The sequence below is a fragment of the Triturus cristatus genome, chromosome 9 (assembly GCF_964204655.1).
Source record: "Triturus cristatus chromosome 9, aTriCri1.1, whole genome shotgun sequence".
In the NCBI taxonomy this organism is placed as follows: Eukaryota; Metazoa; Chordata; class Amphibia; order Caudata; family Salamandridae; genus Triturus; species Triturus cristatus.
Genome location: NC_140592.1, coordinates 217565740 through 217589449, shown reverse-complemented (window position 1 = coordinate 217589449; position 23710 = coordinate 217565740). Strand labels below are relative to the sequence as shown.

The following is a 23710-nucleotide window of genomic DNA, read 5'->3' as shown; positions in this document are numbered from 1 at the left end:
GTGTAATATTTGGCATTTGTTACACAAAATGCCTGGTATTAGCCAAGTTGTATAATTGGGACTTTCGAGTTAAAATTGATTGTATTTTGGGAGCGCAGGAAGGTTGCGAATAAACTGAACACGAACTGCTAGCATCAGGTGTGATTGTTGCCCTATTTTTTTTTTTTGCATGAAATGCATCCTCATGACCAACTGATGCATTTCACAGTAAAAACGAGTGCAAAATTCTAAAGGCTGCCTTTTGCATTGTAACTGGTCATTTTTGGGGGTGAATTTCTTCTAATTTCCACACAGTAAATTATGCAAATTTCGCCCTGGGCTTCTTTTTAATTTCCAGATCTTGAGCTTATCCCAAGTACATTTCCATGTGCATTCAAAGAACTAACATACTTTTAAGTGATTCACTTTTTCACGGGCAGGTTTTCTTCACTTGAGATTCTTTTAACTCCCCCATCCTGTACTTAGTAAGGTTTTTTTAGCTTTGCAAAATGGAGGTCAGATGATAATTTGCCACATTACTGGTCATTGATAGTCTGCAATACTCTTCATAACATTTGCACCGCAGTCCAACATTACCTTTAAACTAGACCGTTTTCCTTACCTGTCCATTTTTTTCCTTTGGTGTTTAGTAAAATTTTTGGTCTCTCAGCTGTTAATCTACAGATTGATGCTCTACATAACCAACTTCATAGAATTAACTTGCATAATACAGGAGTCATTGTTGAAGCGAATAGATTTAACTTTTGCACGTGGGAAACAAATAATTTTTAAAAAAATCCCCAATGCAGTATAAAACAGTTTTTTTTTAAATGTGCATGGATGAGATAAAGAATTACAATTGTGTTGACAGTGTACTGCATAGATGTAAACTGATCCCTCATGCATTCCTGTGGAGGTGGAAGTATATCACCAGACAACCAATAGAAACATTAAGATATAATACTCCTATGGGTTGATCGAAGATGTGATTGACAATGTACCAATCGAATGGCTGAAGGTTGCTGAGCCAAACAAGCAATGGTTGTAGAAGAGTGACTCAAAGCACCTTAAATTATGAATAGATCACAGTATGTTCGCCATGAATGGCACATTGTGCCATTGCATACCAAATTTACCAAATTCTAAACTTAAATTTACTCTCTTGTCAAAAGGACAGATGGTGCCCGCCTGAGCTAAAGGGGACAGAAGGAGCTGAACCAGTCTACATTTCTGAAACACCAAATTATAAAATCATAAGACTCCAATCCAAGCCTTGTCTTGTCCCTAGACGGTGAAATCCTATCCCAGAGAACATCAGACTAAATCTGGAACTTTTATCATTCAGAAAAGACTTAAGGGCTCACTCTTTAAATTACTTAAAATGTAAATTCTCATGTTGACACTTAATGTGATACCTTCATCCATCTGATCAATACATTACTAAGTAAATGACTGCACTAACTATGATATTCACAGCTTTCTGACGATATCTAAGCAGATGATGTAACTTGGGGAATGTAGATGGTGTTTAATAATAAATGGAATCAGTGAAGTTAGCGTTTTCTCCCTCACTAGGAGTGCGCTGCTGTCTTTAAGGTAGTTGTGATGTCTTGCAGCATGGTCTCCACGAGTCTTTTTTGTGCAGTGCGTGGCTGTACCGCTGCAGCTCCAAATAGGGAAGCAAATATTGTTTTTAAAGTCTCTATTTAAATTATTGAAAGAATAACAATTAAATATTCAGATACTGAGAACATTTTCTGCATTTCTTCCTCTCAGATGTTCTTACTAACCGACTCAGCCTTGTATAGATAGGAAGTTCAATTTACTCACTTATTGCAATGTCCTGCTCCATCCTCAAATTAGTTCTCACAAAGAAGTCGGCACTTATTTACTAGCATTGTTGAGTCTTTTTTACTGTGCATGTTACATTTTATAGTGCCATAAAATATATTTAATGATCATAGTAGGGCTGTACTGTCGCATAAACATTTTACTCATCAGTATTTTTTACATCCCGGGTTTTAGAAATACAGAATTCTTAAAGCTTTCTTCTATTATTTTTTAATTAACTTAAGGTTACCCAGATTGTAAAACCTAATATATCTTACTAAGGCAATGGATAACATAAAATAGTCCCTGCAAATAAATGATGGTAGATCAATACGGAGAGACTTTAACCAAACGAGTGAGGAATGCTTCCCCTCACATCTCCCTGCAATCAAATTATAGCTAGGTATTTGTAGGCCCTAGACTACAAACTGCATGTGCAAAGGCACATTTTGCATCCAGAATGGGCACATCGACCAGTAAGATTCCTATCTGTATTAAAAACAGGTCTCCGTCCTTAGCAGGGGAGTGTTGGGAGGCAGAAGTAGCATCCTATTGTCATGGAAGGGACATTGTTGTATGGCGGCGTAGGTACATTTGAATACAAACAGGAGATTATGGATAGCTAAATGCAGCAGTCAGGTTTGTGTATCGCAGGGCATTTCTAGGTGAGTCAGAATATGTTGAATTTGATCTGTCCACCTGTAGATAGCCAGTGGAGGTTGGCAGTGTCAGGAGAGACCTACTCTTCATTCTCTGGCTGATGGCCAGTTTAGCAACTATATCTTGTGCTTTTGTTAAGAGTGCATTCAGAGAAGCTGAATGACAGGGCGTTGGCATAGAAAAGTACACTTTGGCTTAGTAGCCAATGACTTCTGTGTGTAGATCACATTTGATGCAGGGGAGGTTCTTAAGCTGGAGGAAAGCACTCTTGGTTACTGCATTGATCTTTGTTGGCGTGCTTCATTATTACTGAAGGTTTATCATTTACTGAAGCTTTGCAGGATATGCTCCTTCTTTGGAATCTGGTTCATTCAGAATTCATTGAAAATCATCAAGCAGAGTGTAATTGTATGTATTTCGGAAACACAGTTACAAGGATCCCCTCTAATAGCTCTATTCCGATAACAAAAGTCTTTCTACGAGTAGTTGTGGTTTGCTCCTGGCTTTCCAGGACAGAGATTCTCTTTATCACAGCTTTTTCTTGGTGAATTGTCCATTTAACCAGCTTGCACTCAAGGCGCTCCACAGTACTATAGCTGTAAATTGAATTTATTTTTTCTCTTTGAACAATTACCTGTGGAGCAACATTAGTAAAAGAAGTGAAGCTAATAGTGATACTGCTGTGTTTCAGGAATCACAATAAGATCCAGAGCATCGAGGCAAGCCTTCTGAAGCCCTACAGTTCACTGGAGACGCTAGACCTCAGCTCCAACAACCTCACCGAACTCCTTTCTACTTCTTTTCCTCAAGGCCTTCCACTAAAGGAGCTGTAAGTGTCTTCCAATTTATATGTGTGTCTGCAGTAAGCTGTCGTAAAGTTAAGCATTGTGCTTACTAATTATTTTCGGGAAAACGTCTGTGTGCATGGTTGCAGATGTGTAGTTACATGCAAATGCAATATCTTTTTCAAATTCTGTAAAGGACAAACTAGCAATAGTAAAAAAAAAAAAATGAATTTGATGTAAATGCATCACCGGGCTAGTATATTTATTTATAGAGGTTTGTATAGCGCAAACTTGACCCGAAGGAATCTGAGCGCTTCACAAAGTTGGTGTAGCAGCAATTACATGAGTTACATTTGGAGTAAATCTAAATACAGAGTGGCAGTATGTAAACAAGATATATGGTAGAACGTTCGAATATGTTAATGATACAGTTTCGAGGTAGGTGTCTACATATTTACAGGATACCACAGATTTTCTTAACAAAACGGGAAAATTAGAGCTGAATGCTGACACCGAATACATCCTATGCACCGTCGATGTAAATTCTTTGTACACCTCTATTCCACATAATTTAGGTCTACAGGCAATGGAATTTTTTCTTTTGAATAGTGACAAAAGTGAGGATCTGAAAGTATTTTTACTTTAACTTATGCATTTCACCTTATACCACAGCTATTTCACCTGGCAATTATTTACTCAAATGGCACTTCTATGGGCAATTGCGCAGCTCATGCGTATGCGAATCTGTTTATGCATCATTTTGAATTGGAACTTATTTTGTCTAAAAACATCTGGAAGAATATCATTTCGTTCTTACGATACATTGATGACCTGTTCCTAATTTGGAAAGGACCAGAGAGTGACCTACTTCAGGCGATCAGTGAAATGAACACTATAGATTAACGAATTCAATTTTAGGCACACCTTGAATAGGAACCGAATTCCATTCTTATACGTTGAAATTCAGATTGAAAACCATAAATTAATCACGTCAGTGTTCACCAAGCCGACAGACCGCAATAATTTTCTACATTTCTCAAGATTTCATCAGATGAGTTTAAAAAAGCACCTTCCATATTCACATCTACTCAGAGCACGAAGAATTTTGTCATCAGAAGAACTATACCATGAAAACAGAGACAATCTATTATTAAAGTTCAAACACAGAGCATATCCAGAAAAGATTTGCAACTAGCAACTGAAAGAGCCAATCAAAAAGATAGGACTGAATTACTCAACTTTCAAAAACCTACAGAAAAAGACCAAGAAACAATGGTATTTGTTTCAAAATATTCAACAAAAAGTCAAAAAATTAAACAAATTGTCAAAAAATATTGGCCATTATTACAGGCAGAAACTGACTTCAAAGGTATATTTGAACAAATCCCTATCTTTGCTTACCAACGTACGGCAAACACAACAATTGTTAAAGATGAAAAACAAAGTTTCCACACAGGTTTATAAAGGCACGACCCCATGTCACAACTGTGGGAGTTGCAATAATATAATAAAAGGTACGACCTTGAGACATCCAACACAAGGGACTCCCATGAATATTCAAGTAACAGCAACTTGTGACACAAGTCATGTCGTATGCCTACTGAAATGTCCGTGCGGGCTTCCCTATGAGGGGAAAACAGAAAGCAAAATTAAAACTCGTCTAATTGAACATAAGAGCAACATAAGGTTGAGAAATCCCAAATCCACAATCGCAATGAACTAACAGGAAAAAAAGCACAACATCAGCCAACTCCGGTACTTAATTCTGGAACACGTTCCGTTAAAAGAAGGCAGAGACAATAAGACATTTTTACTGCAACATGAGTTATTTTGGATCCACAAATTGAACTCCCTACATCCGAAAGGACTTAATGACCGAGTAGAGTTTAGTTGTTACCTATAACTGTCTAAGTCATGTATTGGATTCCACAATCATTTCGTATCATTGCTGTGTTAGCATGTTGACTTAACATTTACATTAGGATAAATCAAGTTATTATGTAGTTTATCCTATCATCTGGTTGACACATATTTCTACTTTTCTTAAATAACTGGGTTTCAGAACTTCTGTCACTGACATTACCACACTTATTACATTCATTCACAGATATAAGCTCCTCGTTTTGCATTACAGCTGTACCTTTGTCTCTGAAGGCTTATGCATATTTCACATTCCATCCAGACTAACTTTTTTTATTTTGCACCACACTTATTATTTTGACTCTTTTGAGTTTGTTTACTATTCGTGAACAATGGCAACTTTATTGCACAACGTTACACACTCACTATAATCTTTACGTGCTTGGATCAGGGTCACGGAACATGCAATTGAGCGTTACACAATTCTGGGCATTGAACCTCTCTAGAGACAGTTTTTTAGTTTCATGGTATTTACTTCCGGGGCTACACAGTATTTTTTCCGGGCCACTGTTGATGCACTGTACAATTGACGCGAGCGCATGGAACACGCCAAATTTGATACAAGTCACAGGTATCTATCTTTCTTGCGAATGCGATTTCTTCCACTTCCTGCACTTTTCGGTGCAACACTTTTTACGGCACCTGCATAAAGCATTTATTGATATTCATTTGCACATTTGCGTGCCGGTACATGCGGAGGTCTTTTTCGTAGGTTCCGTTTCACGCATTCCTTTCCGATATATTGGAGCACAGGATTTCTAGTATTTTATTCACTCTTTAAAATCCGATGCACACGAGCTCATGCCGTCCTAAAATTGACAGATAAGTAGGACGTTTCTCATTTACAAGCACTTCTATCACGTGTGCACATATCTTGTTTGAACCGTTTCACCCTATCACCTGGTATAACATCTGGCACCCGTATTTATAGCCATCATGATCACATTGTAATACAATGAATCGCATAGACTAACAACAACTTTAGTCAAACGACCATAGCATATCATTGTTTTCTATTTTTTTATGACGCATTCTGCTCTAGGGTTATGAAGAGCATAAAGAAGGGCTAGTACCGAAATGCATCAGGGATTTGTGTTCCTGTGATTGTCTAACAGCTCGTATAATGGATTGTTAAAAAAATTTGGATAAATACAGATTTTGATTTAAGGAATGAATTTCCTCACTATTGAAACATAACTTTAATAAACTTCAGCTACATTCAACTAAAGGATAATTGACTTATTGAAAGCAAATCTTTGTTCGCGCTGGAGTGCTTATATGGGTGACCCTTCCAGTGGTGAAGGATTTCGTTTTCCATAATTTGACACGCCTCAATGATCAGGAGGTGATACCCTATAGCACCCAAAGTTTATGAAATTAAGTTACCTGAAGAAACACACAACAATAAAAGGAGTGTGACCGTCCTCTTCGATTAATCGTAGATATATGGCCACATGCTGCAATCTCCTAGAAGCATGTTTCGGGCAGTAACTGCAGGTAAGACACTCGCACAACATTCCGCACGCCCCTATGCAGCCCTTGGAAAGAAGCAGATATAAATAAAATACACACCTTTTTCAAAAGAGAAGCCGTGAATCATTTACGGGGGTGCTTGCACACCAAGCTAGTCTGAATAATATAGAAAAATGTGTTCTGCCCTGCCTTTTAGTGCCCTTTATAAGGCTCTATATGGCTGCTAAGATGGTTCTTTCACACACCTACAGTACTTCCGGTGGAGCGTGATGTACACATTCTTGTTAGTACCAGTCATCCTAGTCCCAAAATTATCCTAAAGACTCCTTTGACTGCTAGCTGACTTTGTTTGATGTGGATCTTCCTAAGTGATGATCTGCTGCTTGGATCAAATCAAGCATCTGGTAATCAGACTGTACCTAGCAGCTGCTTGCAGCATCCATATAGGTAATGGGACTGTTCATGACTTTTTCCCCCATCCTGTTGGATTGTTTCTCACTGGCAGCTGCCTTTAGGCATCAGCACCATTTGGGATTTAGAGAGCTCAAATGGAACTACTAGTCATGAATGTAGTAAGGAAGATTGTGGCCTCTTGCAGGAAATGATCTTCATACTCTTGGTGGAATGTTCCAGATAGATTACGGATACAGAATACGCACTCCTCTAGGGTCTTGCTCCCTAATTCTCCTGGCTCAGCCTCTAGTTGCTAGTGCCATCTGGTAACCTTGGCACCAAAAGAAGTGTGAAGGCACATGAAACAAACACTGCATTTTTAATTCTTGACACAAGAAGGAATCGGATTAAAAGCAAATGCAGGATAGTCACTGTCCATTGCATCATTTTATGCCCTTCTACCTATTTGGGACCCATGTTCTTTCAGCCTCCTATCTCACCATGGGATTTAGCACACTAAAGTTGCAACAAGAAATCCAGGAGGGTGGGTAGCCTAGCTGGGCAGCAAGATGGCCGCTCGATAGAGGGCTCTGCCAGCCGATTTCACAATCTGCCATTAATCCGGCAACAGCGGGCTATTATCTGCTGATATCTGTATTGGCAGCCACACAGCAGTAGCAGTGGAGGAGCTGCTGTACAAACTGGATGGCTGCAGCTGGTGTCCATTGGCTGCAGTGCCGCAGCCTGAGCTGAGGCCTGTGCCAGCCTCAGGTGCCACTTAAGGCCCGCAGCAGTGCTGCCATCTGTGTGTCGCAGCCCGGGCGCTCCGACCCCTGGATCGTGACTGCAGTTGGACAGCCCAATGAGGAGGTGGGTGTCGTTGATAGGAGCTGTGAGTCACCCAATTTGAATGATACCGGTCCCTCTACTCTGTGTGGGTACCTGGCCGCGTTTTACTGCCGCACACTTTAGTAATCTTGCAGCCTGGCTGCGAACCAGCTAGACCACGGGCTGCTCACAAGCTCTTTCCTATCTGGCATGGAGGCCTCTATGTATGCGGATGACGTCACCCTCTATGTTCGTAACACCGCTAAGCACCTAGCCCCGATTATACGTGAGGTCATAAGATTTGGTGGATTTTCCCTCACTGGCTGCACACAGCACTTCCCCATGGGGTACGGCTAGAGTGGGCTTCTGATCCGGTCCAATATCTAGGCATTTGGCTTAGCCGGGACCCGGACGAGCTTTGGAGGCCTAATTAAGGGCCTTCTGTGGCCTGGCCGGTGGATTGTATCATGGTGTGGTCTTGCATGCCACCATCAATGTCTGGACGGATCACCATATCAAAAATGGTCATACTCCCCATTCTTGGATCCTTTTTAAAATTTACCACTACTCCTTACCATCCCATTCCTATGGCGACTAAGATCCAATATGGTTGCACTGACCTGGACTGGTAAACAACCCAGAATTTCCTGGGAAATCCTCACTCTGCGCTAGACCAGGGGGGTTGAGCGCCCCAGATAAGACACTATATCCTTTTCACGCACAGGCACAATATGTACATTTCTGAATTTATCCTACACAATTTCAGTCACACTCAGCCATTGAGGTGGACCATACTGCACCATGCCCTCTGACTACAGCTCTGTATCTCCCTTACAAACCCCACGGAAGACAGTTGACACTGTGGAATGAATGCGTTGGGCATGGGATGGCATGCAGAAGTGCACAGGGCTCTCCTGCTTATACGCCCCTTCTATACCCGTGGGTTGCAACCCCATTGTGACGCCCCTGCAGGATGTGTCTGCTAGGGTGAGTGAACACGACCTAGTTCAGTGCTCAGAACTCTATCCAAGTGACGACTTCTTACCTCCATTTGAGGGCCAGGGAACCACACACCCCTCTGCACTTGAGATGCTTTATACCATCAACTTCGGGCGACTTGCCTTGCGCTACATGCCACATTCCACCGCCTCGCCCCCTGCACCCTTCCAGCACTGGAACATATTCTTACTAATCTATTCCCGTGCAAGTTAACTACCCGACTCTACTCAGTCATGCAGGCCACAGCGCCTGTTGTGTATCAGCGGTGCCCTTGGAATGGGAGACCGACATTGTTTCCCCGTGAATTGACGCACAATGGTCCTACTGCTGTGGGCAGACGGTGAATCTGTCTCCCAATTATCGATTGTGCCTCATACACTTTAAATTTGTATACAGTTTATATTGTACCCCCTCACATCTCCTCTGTATGGGACTGATCACCAACACACACTGTATTCCCTGTGCTGCACCTCGGGCCTGCATCTCACATGGGACTGTCCGCAAGTTGCGGCCTTCTGGCCGGAGGTGTTTTATAATGTGCAGGCCATTACGGGGCACCCCCTGACTCGCAGCTCCCTTGTTGGTTTTCTGGGGTAGGTGCGGGATGTGCCCGCTGTGGATCGTAAGCTCACTGCTGTGCCTATTTTGAGGGCCAAATGCAGGGTAGCTATGCATTGAGAATGAAGGCCGGCTACTACCCTGGAGGCATGGCTGAAAGATGATACCTATTGGTAGGAACAATTGTCTCACTTCTGGGAACTTATGTCACCAAGATCCCGCCCCAAGGACATTAGGGAGCCCCTCCTTGCCTTTCTCAGACCTAGAGAATCCCCTGCCATAGGCAACTGAACAAAACCTCTGGTGGTATCCCTCAATCTCTGGGGTTCTAAATATGAATGAATATCCTACCTTGTGAAGTTTGGTGCCCCGTGTATAACTGGCAATGTTGCAAATGCTTTGAATGGTGGCATTTACTGCTCCGATATTTGTGGACCAACTGGAGGGGCATTATTGGCTTGAAATTAACACTGTCACAACTGTGCTGCTAAATGCCGTTTTGTGGGATTGATGCCTGTTGTGTATCCTATTGTTTGTGCCGTGTCCCCCCACCCTCCCCCTCTCTCTTCCATATGCCACCCTCGTTGCCTCTTCTCTGTCACGCCCCCTTCTTTTCCGTCACCCCCTCCCCCATGCCCCTCCCCCCCAGCCTTGGGATTTTGTTGTAGAGTAGTTTGTTTGAAAGCCGATAAATACATTTATAAAAATACTGCACTATCTCTTCCTCCATGTATCTCCCCTTGTTTTCACCTTGCGCCCTCACCTCTCCCAAAGTGCTGAATACCCCCAATGAAAGTCCTCCACTTTGGTCCAAGAATCAATCAAAAGTAGACGCAGTAGGCTGTAACATAACCTGGTGAAAAGCTGCTGGAGGGATGTGTTCTCTTTCTGTTAAAACACTTTTGTGATATACGCAGATTTTGTTTGAGGTTGAAACCAATTCCTGCTCTTCTCTGCATCCAGGATTAATACAGTTTTATAGTTAAAGCTTTATTGAAGACCTAGTAGTTTGATGTTCAGCTGTGCCTTTGACCTTACCAATGTGTTATCTGAAATCATCTTTTCTAGCTTCTTGGCGAGCAACAAAATTGTCACCTTGGAGGTTGGTGCTTTCTCCAACTTGTCTCGGTCGCTCCGAAGCCTTCGTCTCAGCAAAAATCGAATCACCCACCTTCCTGTCAAGGCATTCAAGTTACCAAGGTTAACTCAACTGTGAGTAGAAATGCACATCTTACTTCATGCTTGGCAAAGTTCTGGTTAGGAATGGTGTTCTAGGGACATGAACATAGAATAAAGCTACCTCAACGTCAAAATGTTATTTATAGATTTGTCTAGAGATGACGTTTGGTCAACTAGGATTGCCCTTACTGGCTAAAATAACCGTCTTGTATTCAATTTCGTTAACTAGAAAAGTGGCATTTCCAATCGAAATTTCAGAAATTATAGAACCGTTTTAAATGTCCTACTCTGATTATTGTTCTTGAAGTGTTACTATTCCTGTGTTCAGTAAAGCGCCCCCAAACTCCCGCACCCTGTAAATTCTTTGAATCTTAAAGCTCCAGGCTCGCTTGCTCTCTCTGGTATTAAACACAAAGTTTTTAAAATATCTTTCGTTTTGGGGACTTAAGGGGTCTTTGGTGTTCTGAATGAAATCTATCTTTACAGTCCTACACCCCTCTCTTTATTTTTCACGTGAATACATTGGGGTTTGTGTTTTCTCGTAAATGCTGTTTTATTACCGTTAGTTGAATGTGCGGGCATGTAAAGGGCGTCATAGAAACACATTTAAAAGCTCAGACAGAACTCATAAATAAACTACAACTTTTCATTGCTAATAAATGTAACTTTAGTAGTCTCCAGTAGGAAGGTGATCCAAACCCTTGTTTGGGTACTGCAGAGAAATGATGTTGGGTGAATAATTATTTATTGTAGAAAAGCACATAAAAAGCCACCTGAGAGCACGCATGCCTCACTTTCTCTTCAGTAGTCAATGAAAATGACATGTCACATAAAGCCTCCTCAAAGGCTGGTTCCATAAGACAAATGTATTGTTCTGTGTTAAACCAGTTGTGGTGTGAAATGCTATTAGTAGAGGGGAGAATGGTAATTTGTCTGCCCATGTCGGGAGTCTTCATCACTAAACTCTGACTTTTTCCCACTTTTTAAAGCCTTTCCACAACTTTTTTGTGTGTTTTATGAATTTCAGGTCTTATGGTAGTTAAACGAATAGTTTAAAATATATGGGTTTCGATCTTTTCGTGGCCGCACTTGTTCATCCTTGGTGGCAACTGGTGAAGTTGGCCATTCGCTTTACTAATTCGGATCTCTTTACGTGCAGGGAGCTGAACCGGAACCGCATCCAGCTAATTGATGGACTGACGTTTCATGGCCTAGACAGCTTGGAAGTTCTGAAACTGCAACGCAACAATATCAGCAGGTTAACTGATGGTGCCTTTTGGGGTCTTTCAAGGATGCAAGTCCTGTAAGTTGAAGTACAATCTTTTTGTATACATGCCGGAATCCGAAAAAGTGTGTGTATTTGCTCTAGAAGAGAATGCCTGACGAGGATCAGCATTGTTCATGCTAATGTTCCAGGCACACTTCCTCCTACAGGCTTTGATAACAGAGGCATTACGTTTGGTGAGTGGGTTTGATGTGTAGGCTTCTAATATTATTGTGGGTATTGTATTTAAGCCATTGCTCTCAAAATACTGATTCTTCATGAAATGCATTTTCTCAATATTGTGAATTTGTAAAGCAATTGGTTAGAGCACATTCTAAAGCTATGGGATGGCTCAGTGTGTTAAATGCTCCCTGCTTGAGAGATGCACTGGTTAGAATATCACAACTTCGAATCCGGTAAGGCAGAGTCAGCCTTCCATCCTTGTGAGATGGGTAAATGTAGTGCCATTAAGTTTGATAATAGTAGCACTGGATATTTACAATGCTTAGAAACAGCAGAAGTGTGGTTTGAAGCTTATTTGTTAATGACCAGTAGAAGTCTATATTTTTTCTGAGCTGCGTTGGTGCTCCTTTTTTAAGGAAATCTAAAAGGTACTCCAGTTTGTGTTTCTGTTGAACCCTGGAAGCACTTGGCTCCTACCCAAATTTGATTAAAACCTTCCATGCTTCTCATTTCCTTTACGGTATGATTGACACCTCCTGAATACTGACGGCTGTAGTAATGTGCAGAATATGTGTGCAGGACAAGACTCTTGCAATACACCGACACCTGCAATAATTGTATAAAAGTAGTTATCTAGTTTACTTGTGGTCTATTTGCAGCATCACTGCTCACCTGTAGAAAGAAAATGCAATTACAACTCTACTGTAATAATGTATTACCTACGTTCATCTGTTTGTTACCACACTTTGTAGGCCATGGCAGTCTTGACATTGATAGTCGAGACACTGACCATTATTGTCCAGGCTACACCAGATGTGGTGGTTACACACACTTTGTGCATTGTGTTATTTGTCAAATAACAGAAATCTATTCCTTCAACCTTTGTCCTATCCTTTCTCTCTTGGACTCCTCTCAAACCTTTTTGACTTCTGTAAACTCCCAAGCATTCATGTCAAACCTTCCCCTCCTTTTCAGACAATTCACCCAACTAGCCGGCGCACATGTCCACTTCTCACAATAACAATTTACAACTTCACTTTTTTTTAGCATCTTCCTTCTTTCTGTCCCTACTCAAAACACTACAAAACGCACAAGAACTCGAGCACAAACTCTAAAAACTTACCACAATTAATCCACAAGGGAAATAAGCACTTAATACTGATATACTAACTTTTTGACGTTAATTTTAATCTTGGGTTCAGGAGTAGCGTGCTACTCACCGGAAAAGCAGGTCGTAAGCAGTATATAATTACAAATACAAGTGTGTTTGCTGCACTTTTATTCCACATATCTGCAACATAGGACCCCTTTTAGAAGAGGCAGCAATAGACTAAAGATTTAAGAGGGTTGTAAGAAGCATAATGTCTTGGCCCCATATATAAGAATAGAATACTCCAGTGCTGTATGATAAAAAAAGGACATTCGAAGTCACTTCGTAGTTTATTGACCTCTGAAATAAACTGTGTCTTTGACTGCCCCGCCCGCTTATGCCAAGCAAGTGGGGTACTTTACTCCATTTCTTAAGTGGCTGCTCACTGGTAGTCTTAAAAACAAATCACCTTGGGAGTACGCTGCCCTTTTCGATACCAGGTCCCGCTCGCAATCTGTGCGATCTCACTCCAGCTTCTAACAGGGAAGCATTATTTTAAACGCCGAGCTCGGAGACCATTGGTGTCCCTAGAACATATTCCCGCACATTGGGGCCCGTGTTTGGAGGTGTAAAAGATTCCTGCATGGATATAATGCTGTATAGTGTTGTTTCTGACTTAATTCATACCTAGCCGTGAGCAGAGTGTACAGAATTGGCCAAATGTTGTATTTACTGGTGTCAGTTCTGGACCAGTGTTTTTGTGACCAGTAAAGAATTTTAAGAACCTATAATGTACCAATAGGTGAGTTTTTAAAACCTATGTCATAAATATGATTGCAAATTGTGACATTCGATTGGAGGCCACTACAGGGATGTTGCCTTTCTTGGGTCAGCAGATCACCATGTCTATGAATGCTTTAAATAAAGCAAACATGTTTTCTTTTAAATGCAGTGCATTTTCCTAAATGAAACGGGTCTGAATTAATAAATTTTTATATATATATATATATATATATATATATATATATATATATATATATATATATATATATATATATATATATATATAAACCAGTCCTGTGCTGCAGGTATATGAAGACAGGCGCTGACACCGTGGGATGATGAATCAAATAAATATTTATTTCCAAAGGATGCCCTGACGCGTTTCGACGGATACAACCGTCTTCTTCACTACATCAGGTCCCTCTATGGTCTCTACTTAAATACAAAACGTAAGGCACCGTCCTCCATGGTTGTCACAGCAACACAAATCATAGACATAGAAAGTGTTTTTTCAGTTAAGTCTATGTGAAACGGCGACATTAACGCAACATTATTAAGAGATTATAACAAAAGAACATTGTAGTTCCAATTATGTAAGCAACATTATCCAAAACAGTTAATACATTGTGGCATGATCACTCCAAAACCTGCCTACTTTTGTTTCATTGATAAGCTCTGCAGGAATGTTGGGTATGTCTTCATTATAACTCCCCATATAGCACACAGTGCAAATATTTCTTTTTAGAATTAAGTCTGTATTACTATCAAAGGCAACCTATTTCATCAATTTTAGAATAATGGGAAGATTGAGTTAAACCCTGCGAGAATTCAAGTTTATGCCTTGCAGATTAGGTGCAGCTGATTGCAGCCACTGCATTGCCCACCAAGCTATTTTACAAGGTTTGTAACTTGTGATTTGCAGATTACATAATGAGCTCAGCAACAGCATTATTATTAACCCAGCGACCTAACTTTTATCAAATCTAAATCTGTGTCCTAGAATTTATACCCAGTGGCCTGTAGCAACTGCACAGTGATTAAGTAAAGCCTGTGCTGACACATTAGCTGATGTCTTATACAAGGATTGCACCCTGCATCCTACTGGTGCACTGAGACTTCTGTAGCAGCTGCCTTTATCAAAGTCTTTCTTGCAGCCTGTGACCAGTAAAGCAAAGCAGAAAAGCTTCACTATTGAATGTTTGTGTATTGCCAGATGATTTGGGGCCATCTGCAAGAAGCGGTCCATAATACGTGGCATTCCACATGTTGCCCGCTATTGACCCGTTTCCTAACGACACTGACCCTCAAGACTTCTTTGCTCCACGAAACTCCACCCCCTTTCAGTCGCAGCTTCTGGGGTGCATTTTCTCAATTTCCAACCCTGGACTAGAGATCAAACTAGAAAAAAGATATCACCTGACGGTACAGTGAAGGAGCACCCTAGGATTTCTGAACGGGTGCTCTTTGACATACCTTGGGAATCCTGACACAGATTGTCCAAGGACTTTCAGTTCCACAGGACAAGGCAAAACCTAAAACTCCAGTTACGTTATAAGACTGAGGGGTTGCTCTGGGCTCAGTAAATGTACCATTTTGCTCCAATCCAGGCTGGCAGTAAACTAGGTTTTACTCCATTGAAATGCTGCTATGTAAATTTTGCTTTTTTGTCTCCTTAGCCACCTGGAAGACAACAGCCTGACTGAGGTGCATGGTGGATATCTCTACGGCCTCTCTTCTCTTCAACAGCTTCACCTCAATAACAACTCCATTTCCCAGATCAAACCGGATGGGTGGAGCTTCTGCCAGAAGCTGCTAGAACTGTGAGTTTTTTACTCTATTAACAACCCACCTACATGAGAAATTGACAATAGTTAAGTGTAACCTGGAAACAAACTTTGAGCTCGAGTCTTACTTTGTCGGTAAAGTTGTCCTAAAAGGCGTAATTACAACCAAAAGTAAAAAAACAACCCTAATTAACATCACATTTGAATACAGTGTGCTATAACAGCTGTTGAACTTGTGTAGGAATTGATCTTGGGACTAAGGTGTTTATTCTTCTAGTGATTGTTTTCAAAACAGGCAAAGCAGGAATATACTGTGTTGTGAATGAAGGCAGGTTATTTTAAGGGTGGAAATTATTTTTTTATCGTAACATAGCATGCACCCTTTACACCCACCTTTAAAAATGATAATATTTTCGTCTTGTGCTCTGGATCATCATTCAAACTTTACCAGGCTGTAATATGGCTTGGAACATTTGTCTAAAATTCTTCCTTAGGTTTCTGTATTTCTGTTAGTTTGTGAAGTGTGCTCACCGCCCCATTTGACTAGTTTTGTGCTTTTTGAAAGCATTTAATTTTTTTTTTTTTTTTTTTTAAATGGAAATTGTGTAAGTGACCCTTAGCGTCTTCTGCTGCTTCCCAGGTTTATCTTTTTTATTAGAACTCCCCATTTGAATCCCCTACTAGTCCCTAATACTCTTGCAGCTAGGCCCATGTTTTTCCCTTGTTTATCCGTGTCAGTTGCACCTAGGCCCATGTTTTTCCCTTGTTCATCAGTGTCACTTGCAGCTAGGTCCATGGTTTCTGGTGTTGGTCGGTGCCATTTACAGCTGGCCCAGGTTTTCCCTTGTTGATGAGTGTCAATTTTACTGTGTAGCGATGAAAGTTAATCTCTTGACCTTGCAGGCCCTAAGCCTTGTGGCATGGTTAACCAAGAACTATTAAAGTTGAACAACCTCTTGAAGTTCAACAGCTTTTTTTATAACCAAATATTATTTTTTCAGTATGTAAAACACAATACATCAGAATCATGACCAAGTACACACGTTGTCCCACAATTGCAACATTTGTGGATATGTACGAGTACAGAAACTCAAGATTAGTGAAACTTTGAGGCCCACAGGGATGGATCAGCCAAGCCAAAGTACTCCCACCATCTGACCCATATTTGTGTGCGTTTACATGAGAATACACAAGAAGATAGATCGGCTCTTCCATTTTCGCAAACCAATCCATGGTAACTTTCCAAGCTGAGAGATTGGGACCACAGTCTGAGGTCCAGATGCGAGCTATGTCTCTTTTAGCCAATAGGGTTGCAAGACCCACGAGAGTTCAGTCTCACAACGGTCCTCCCAAGTCCACTAGGATACCTAGCAGGGTGATTCTTGGGGTCAGTTTCAATGGTCGACGTAGCATATGAGAGAGTACAGCCTTTATGGAAGACCAATATGTTTTGATACCAGGACACCGCCACACCACATGATAGAAATCCGCTTAAGTCTCAGAGCAGTGGAAGCAGGTTGGTGAGGCTCGTCTGTTTGCCTGCCATAGTCTGCGAGGGGTGAGGTGTACGTAATGTGTAGGTAATTAAGCTGCATACGTTTTAACCTGGATGAAAGGGCATGGGTGTGAGGCGACATTTGTGCATCCCCCCCAATCCTCTTCATCTAGGTGTCTCGTCCATGTTTCCCATTTCTGTTTGTGTGTGAATCTGTGCAGCATGTTTATGACGAGGGATTTGTAAATTTGAGATACCACCTTCTTACCCAAATCGCCCATTGGAAGTTTAGCTTCCAGGAGACTGAACTCTGGCAGTGACTCAGTCTCTGAATGGTGATACGATAACACATGGTTTAATTGCAAATGGAACTGGGTGGTAGCAGGGGTAAATTGGGATTGCAACTCTTGGTATGATTTAATCAAATTTCCTTGCCAGATATCAATTAAAGACAATTAAAAAGTATCCTGTGCCATATTGATTGTTGACCAAATGCAAAACCCCCAGCAAACCACAAATGATCACTAAGGCGACGTACAATGGTTTGGCAGGCCCTAAAACAGCCGATGGCAGGTGTTGATGCAACTTGATACGGTCTTTCCTGTTGCTGTTCCTTTTAGCCCTTTCGTCTGCTATGGGAATGGACGGGTTTGATATCTTATTGAGTTTTTAGGATTTTTTCCGATTCTGCGATTGTGAAGCTGATGGTTCTCACCTGTAGGACCTGTTTTTGATCTTGGGTATCATAATTTAATTCATAAACCTGAACTTCTCCCTGATGGAGCCATCATAAACCTGAACTTTTCCCTGATAGAGCCAACAAAGTAAACTAAGGAACAAACTGTCAGTGCACTGCATTTGCAGTCGGTGGGAATCATTAAAGCAACTATGCAGTTTTCCTCTCAGATTGTTTTGTTTTTAAAAAATGCCTCTCAGTATTTCTCTTGAAATGGGAAAGTATAGCGTTTGCCTGGAGCAGTGCTCTTTTTGCTTTTAATCTCCTTTGTATTTTTCCAATGGATTTTTTAAAAGAATTTATGTTTCTCAAAAAATTAATTTTTAGGTCTGGTGCTATCAAGACCATTAGATTTTCCCAAAAATATATACCATATACCTAATTAGAGAGGCTTTCAGCCAGCCATCTTTATCCATTGGTTTGCTGTACTATCATTTATATGTTGCTTCCTCTCACAGAATACAGCATGGGGCAGTGGGTTAGCCCATTGGTTCAGTTCACTACGAATGACGCTATTCTGCCGAAGACAAAATGTCATCACTGAGAAAGTAGTCCCCTTCAGTACCAGTGACACATGAAACATTTTTTGCTTTTTTTTTTACTTCGATTTATTTTTAAGCATGTTCTATGTTTCTGTCTTTAATGAAGAACCAAGGAAGGAGAACTGGTGTGAGCTACTTTGAATCTCAGTGAGGGCCTGCAGTTCTCCAATTTGTACTAAACTTATCTTACCCTGTATAACTTCAGATTATGTCAGATTTTACCTTCTAGAAAATGGATCCCAGAAATGCTCTCTTTCTATAAAAGTGCATATTCGAATAAAGGCATGTTTTAAAGACATTTACTACCGGCTAACTTCCTTCTTTTCTTGAACGGACCTTGATTGTATGATAGATCTAATGCTGCTGTATGCCAAAGTGCCATAGTCGGATTTTGACTCGCAAACAGATGTTTCGTGTTCGCAAATAAAAATGATAAATTCCTTCAGCAACAGTAAATGTGAAGGAGAATGTTTTTGGCGCACACTTATTTTTTTGCACATGCTTCAATTCTACCTGATAGTACTTGTAAAGAGCAATTCGTTTATAAAAGAAGCAGTGTTGCAAAGTGTGGCAGGAACCTCGTCAATTGCTTTGGTTCCAGCACATGGTGACAGATATCCCAAAGTATACACTAGTCTGTATTGACGTGGCAGCAGAAAATATCAGAGGAGCATGCCTTTGCCAGTTGTGGCAGAAGCCTTTTCTGTACAGTATCAAAGTAATTTTATTTGAGGTAGGTTTAAAATTATTTTCCTTCTCTGGATTTCTTTTTCTTGCAAGCCAAATTCACAAATCGCAGGTGGGGACGTACATTGGCTGCTTGCCAGTTCTTCATAGCTAACCCTGCACTGTCTACGAGAATGAAAGAATGTTGTCATATGCTGTCTTGCAGCTCATTAATCTTGCCTGAATTTTCATGTGCGTGTTCTTTTCACAAGACAAATGATTAATAGGTGAAGTAAACAAAGTCATGATGCTTTAGAATATAACCTTGGTCTGACCTAGATTTTGCTTGGACTGTGGTCTTCAGTTTTTTAACACCCACACCTTAAACAAAATTGTGTGACGCGGCCAAACCCAGAGGCAAGGCTGTGGTGGTTAAGGATGGAATTTGGGTTTGGAAAAAGCCCAGGAATTTCACACCATTGCTGGCTAAAACTCTTCTGTAGTTAGTTATCAAAATGTTTCCTAGGACCATATTGTGAAAGATACCGATACTTGCTACCTTGAATGCAGATACTCCAACGACCTGTCATACCTATTGTGCCTCCACCTTGTGTGTATTTGGCAATGTACACAATTTTTATATTTTAAATCCAAAAACACCTGTCTTGCTCTTTTTTGCTTCTCTGACACCACCCTCCGAGTGGAAAAAATATGATGGATAAAAATGCTTTTTAGCCTCTAAGAATCATTTCATGCCATCATTTTTATCCTATAGGTCCCATTACAGGAGTGGATCAAGATATCCATATTCATTTTAGGCATTGCCACAACGTGAACAGTATAGTCTGAAATGCAGGCCACCTCCCTCCTGAGTGGGAATGCCAGCAATCACAAAAGTGTCCCCGTTACTCCTCAGTGATGAGCAGAATATGAAACCTAGCAAGATGTTCGCTTCCCAGCCAGTTTGAGACTAATCCAAGAACATTTGGAGAACTAGTAGTGACTGACAGAAATCAGAAATTCATCCAAGCAAGCTGCAAATATCGCAATCAACCATAATTTTCCATATGGAAACTGAATGCTTCTCTAAAGGCTAAAACGCCCACCTTTGGGATCAGTCAGTTGAAGGACACTGGCCCACATAGGAACTGTATGCTAGTGCTTTTGCCTTCTAGTATTTCCCCTCTTTTTTTTCTGTTTGTAATACAGTTGGAAACCTTGAATTTTACGTTCTATTTGAGAAACCAGGAGGGACATGATGAGGTCTGCTGTCTAAGGAGACATGGAGTTATGGTATGAGGGAAATCTAGAATAAGATCTCCATCTTAAATATTGCTCAGTTAGGGTGTTTACGGTTCTTCTATTTCAAAGTAAAGAAATGAGCGAAACTTTTACCTCATTGAGGTAAGGCATTTTGAAAGGCTTCTTCTCAGCTTTTACAAAAACACAACTGGATAGGTGCTTAAGGTCCTACCCCAGCCATTCCTATTCTGATGCAAAGTAATAATGCAAGACTTGTAAATCTATGGAAGATACCACGCACCTGTAGTTGCCACAACGTTGGCACTCCTAAAAGTGAAGTTAGGACCCCTGTTGCACAACTTTTACCTGATGTGCCTGGGTTTTCCCATCCTTTTGGATTTTGTCTAATCCCTCCAGGGATTATCACCGATTCAGACAACTTTTCAATACTATTCAGCTTACAGCAAAATACTGTGTCTATGGAGCCTTCTTGGAATGTTTTCTTACACTTTTGTTTTCTTGTATTTGATTTATTTGAGTTTTATATAGCGCTGGCTAGACCCAAGGGTATCAGAGTGCTTTACATGTTTTCATAATAAGTTTACAAGAAATACAATGACAAAGTCAAGTGAGATTAACAAATAGTCCTATAGAAAAATATAGAATAATAGAGAAGTAAAGTAGACCACGGTTAGGATACAGTAATATATAACAATCAAGCAATTGGGTAATGGAGGAGGGGTTGGATTCGAGTCTGCATACTCAAACTGTCAGGGGACCTCGCAGACGGAAATTGTCAAAGAGGGCTGGGACTTTGAGGGACGTAAATCATCTTGTGTTCTTATTGTACAGAGTACATATCTCTAAGTGCAATGTACAAAGACCATGAGATGGATTAAAATATTATTAGTGAAATAAGAGAGTCAATTTTATCGCTGCAGATACTATCACCAGCCTTGCAATGAAGAGACGTCAATGGTGGTATCGGGAAACAAATGTACTTTAGAGATTCTCCTTTTCAGACTCCTTTTTGTGTATGAACAATTATGTTGAATGGTTTCTCAGGCGCTGCTGTGGAAAGACTGAAAGGTTCACTAGCTGACACATTCGATCTACAGTCTTTCGATTCTCAAGTCTAGATGCTCCATATCAATCATCTGAAGCTCAAGGGAAAATTCATAATGTTGCATATTTATTTTTCTCCTCTCCAAATGTTTTAATGAAACAAGTCAGGATGCAAGAGAGGCTTGCTCCCATTTAATTGGCTAGTTTCCACATGTCTGTCCTGGTCCCTCCAGAACTGCATTATTGTCTGTAGCCTCTAATCTTGGGGGGTAGTTGGAAGAATATGGAATCACATACTCTATGGAGAAATTGTCCTGCATCCCACTAAAGGGCGTTAACAACAGTGTAGGGAAGATGCTTTCCATGCCTATGTCTTTCCTCGCGTAGGTGTCTTTATCACAGATTACCTCATAATATACGAAATGTGTCTCCCTCTTGAGAGTGGATAACTGTCCTGTAGGGGAGGCTCCCCTGTTAGATTGATGGTGACATTCATTTATGACATCCCTCCCACTATTGATAACCTAAATTTACCTTTAAAATCATGAGCTGCAACAACCCTGAGATAGCCATAATAGCACCATTTTGGCCTCTGGGTTTTCGTTTATAGATTCTCTTTTATCTGGAACCCAAAACTTTAAGAAGGCTTCTAGATCTCTTAGCTTCGTAGGGAGACTAACGTTTAATCTCCTTACCCCAAAGATGCTGTCTCCAGGAGTGTTCATGCATGCTGTAAGAACAGCCTCTTGGAGATGTACGCTAAGTGTAGCAAAATGTTTGTTTTTAGCTAGCTCTGTATTTCTTTCTGCTCTCCTTTCATTCATGTTTATTTTACTATTGGTTCACAGCATGTTGAAAATATGTGTGACTATTCGCTGGAGACGAACAAGGTCCTTGTTGAATCTTGTGTAGGTTCAAATTGCAAGCCTCTCCTGCAGATATTTTGCCAACTATTGCATTACCTATACCAAATCTGAATTATCAAACACAAGGTTCCTTAGAAGACATGGTACATCAGAATAATTGGAACCACACAATTAGGATAATGCCTCCTAAAGTATTTGGGGGTTCCTCTTCTGTTTCAGCGCTGTCAACCTCTATATAATTTCCACAGGTTTTCTTAAGAAACCTGTGTTGCATGTAAGTAGTATGTATCTATTCATTTTTGTTCAAATACACCTATCTAGGCAAAATAAATGCTGTAATGATGAAGGCATTATGGCATGGTAAAATGTAAGAGTCCACACTGGAAACCGAATAGGCATTTACAGTATTGGCATTCATAGGACTTTACCTTTTTAAGTGTTTCATGGTCCTTCAGTTGAGCAGGGCAGTACATTTTAATGTAGCGTTCATGACATATTTTATAGACTACAGAAATGCAATAAGTCAAGAAAGAGCTTTTTATTCTTTAATGTCTTTCTTTTTCCAGGGTTCTATCTTACAATAATTTAACAAGATTGGATATGGGAAGTTTGAATGACTTGAGTGGACTGGGCATTCTCCGTCTTAGTCACAATTCCATCAGTGACATTGCAGAAGAGGCGTTTAAAGGACTAAAAAGTCTGCGGATCCTGTGAGTATATAACCATTTGCAGTCTATGGAAGAACCAAATATAATGTTTAAAAGTTAGATCTCCATTAACCAGCAAAACTGGTTCTTGTTTCACAGCAAATACTGTTCTTATTCCAGAATGTATTTCTCATCTTTAAGTTCTAAAGATTGTCCTTGTGCTATTGCTTGTAGGTTAGGTTGTCAATTCATTCTTTTTATCTGTCTCTTAGTTGCTTTCTCTTTTCGGTAGAAAAATATACTTGCTAATTTAAAGAACTTTCATCTCACTTGGCTTCTCGTATAGTCAACGGCAGTCCTTGCTCAACTTTACATGAATTCCCAATTAAGTGGCCTCTATTGCTTTATTTTTTTACCCCTTTCCCCCTTAACTTGGTAAACACAATATTCTGTTGTTCACAATGTGTTTTATGTAACTTCCTGTAACCCAATGTGTATTTTGATTCTGAAAAATATCTAAACGTACATTTTTTTTTTTTTTTTTTAGCCCACTCTTGATTGTCGAAGTTGTCTTACTAATGACTAGTCTTAACATTTAAAAATGCTGGTTGTTTATTTTCTTCATCTAATGGGAGATGCTTTGGTGGCAGTTTTTTTTTTAGATTTTAAATCTGAAGAAATAAGCATGCCATCAAAATGTAGGTACTAAACAACTATTTTTGTATGTTTATCTATTGTTCGAA

General features: G+C 40.4%; 1 protein-coding gene across 2 annotated transcripts in view; it reads left to right on the top strand.

Moving 5' to 3' along the window:
* Positions 1 to 23710, top strand: part of LRIG1 (leucine rich repeats and immunoglobulin like domains 1) — a 244611-nt gene that overhangs the window by 140673 nt on the left and 80228 nt on the right. For both annotated transcript variants that reach the window (XM_085624766.1, XM_085624767.1), the window contains exons 4-8: positions 3161 to 3298; positions 10494 to 10637; positions 11764 to 11907; positions 15601 to 15744; positions 22887 to 23030. In XM_085624766.1, coding sequence (XP_085480892.1) covers positions 3161 to 3298; positions 10494 to 10637; positions 11764 to 11907; positions 15601 to 15744; positions 22887 to 23030 — 714 coding nt within the window. The remainder of the gene's footprint in view (positions 1 to 3160; positions 3299 to 10493; positions 10638 to 11763; positions 11908 to 15600; positions 15745 to 22886; positions 23031 to 23710) is intronic.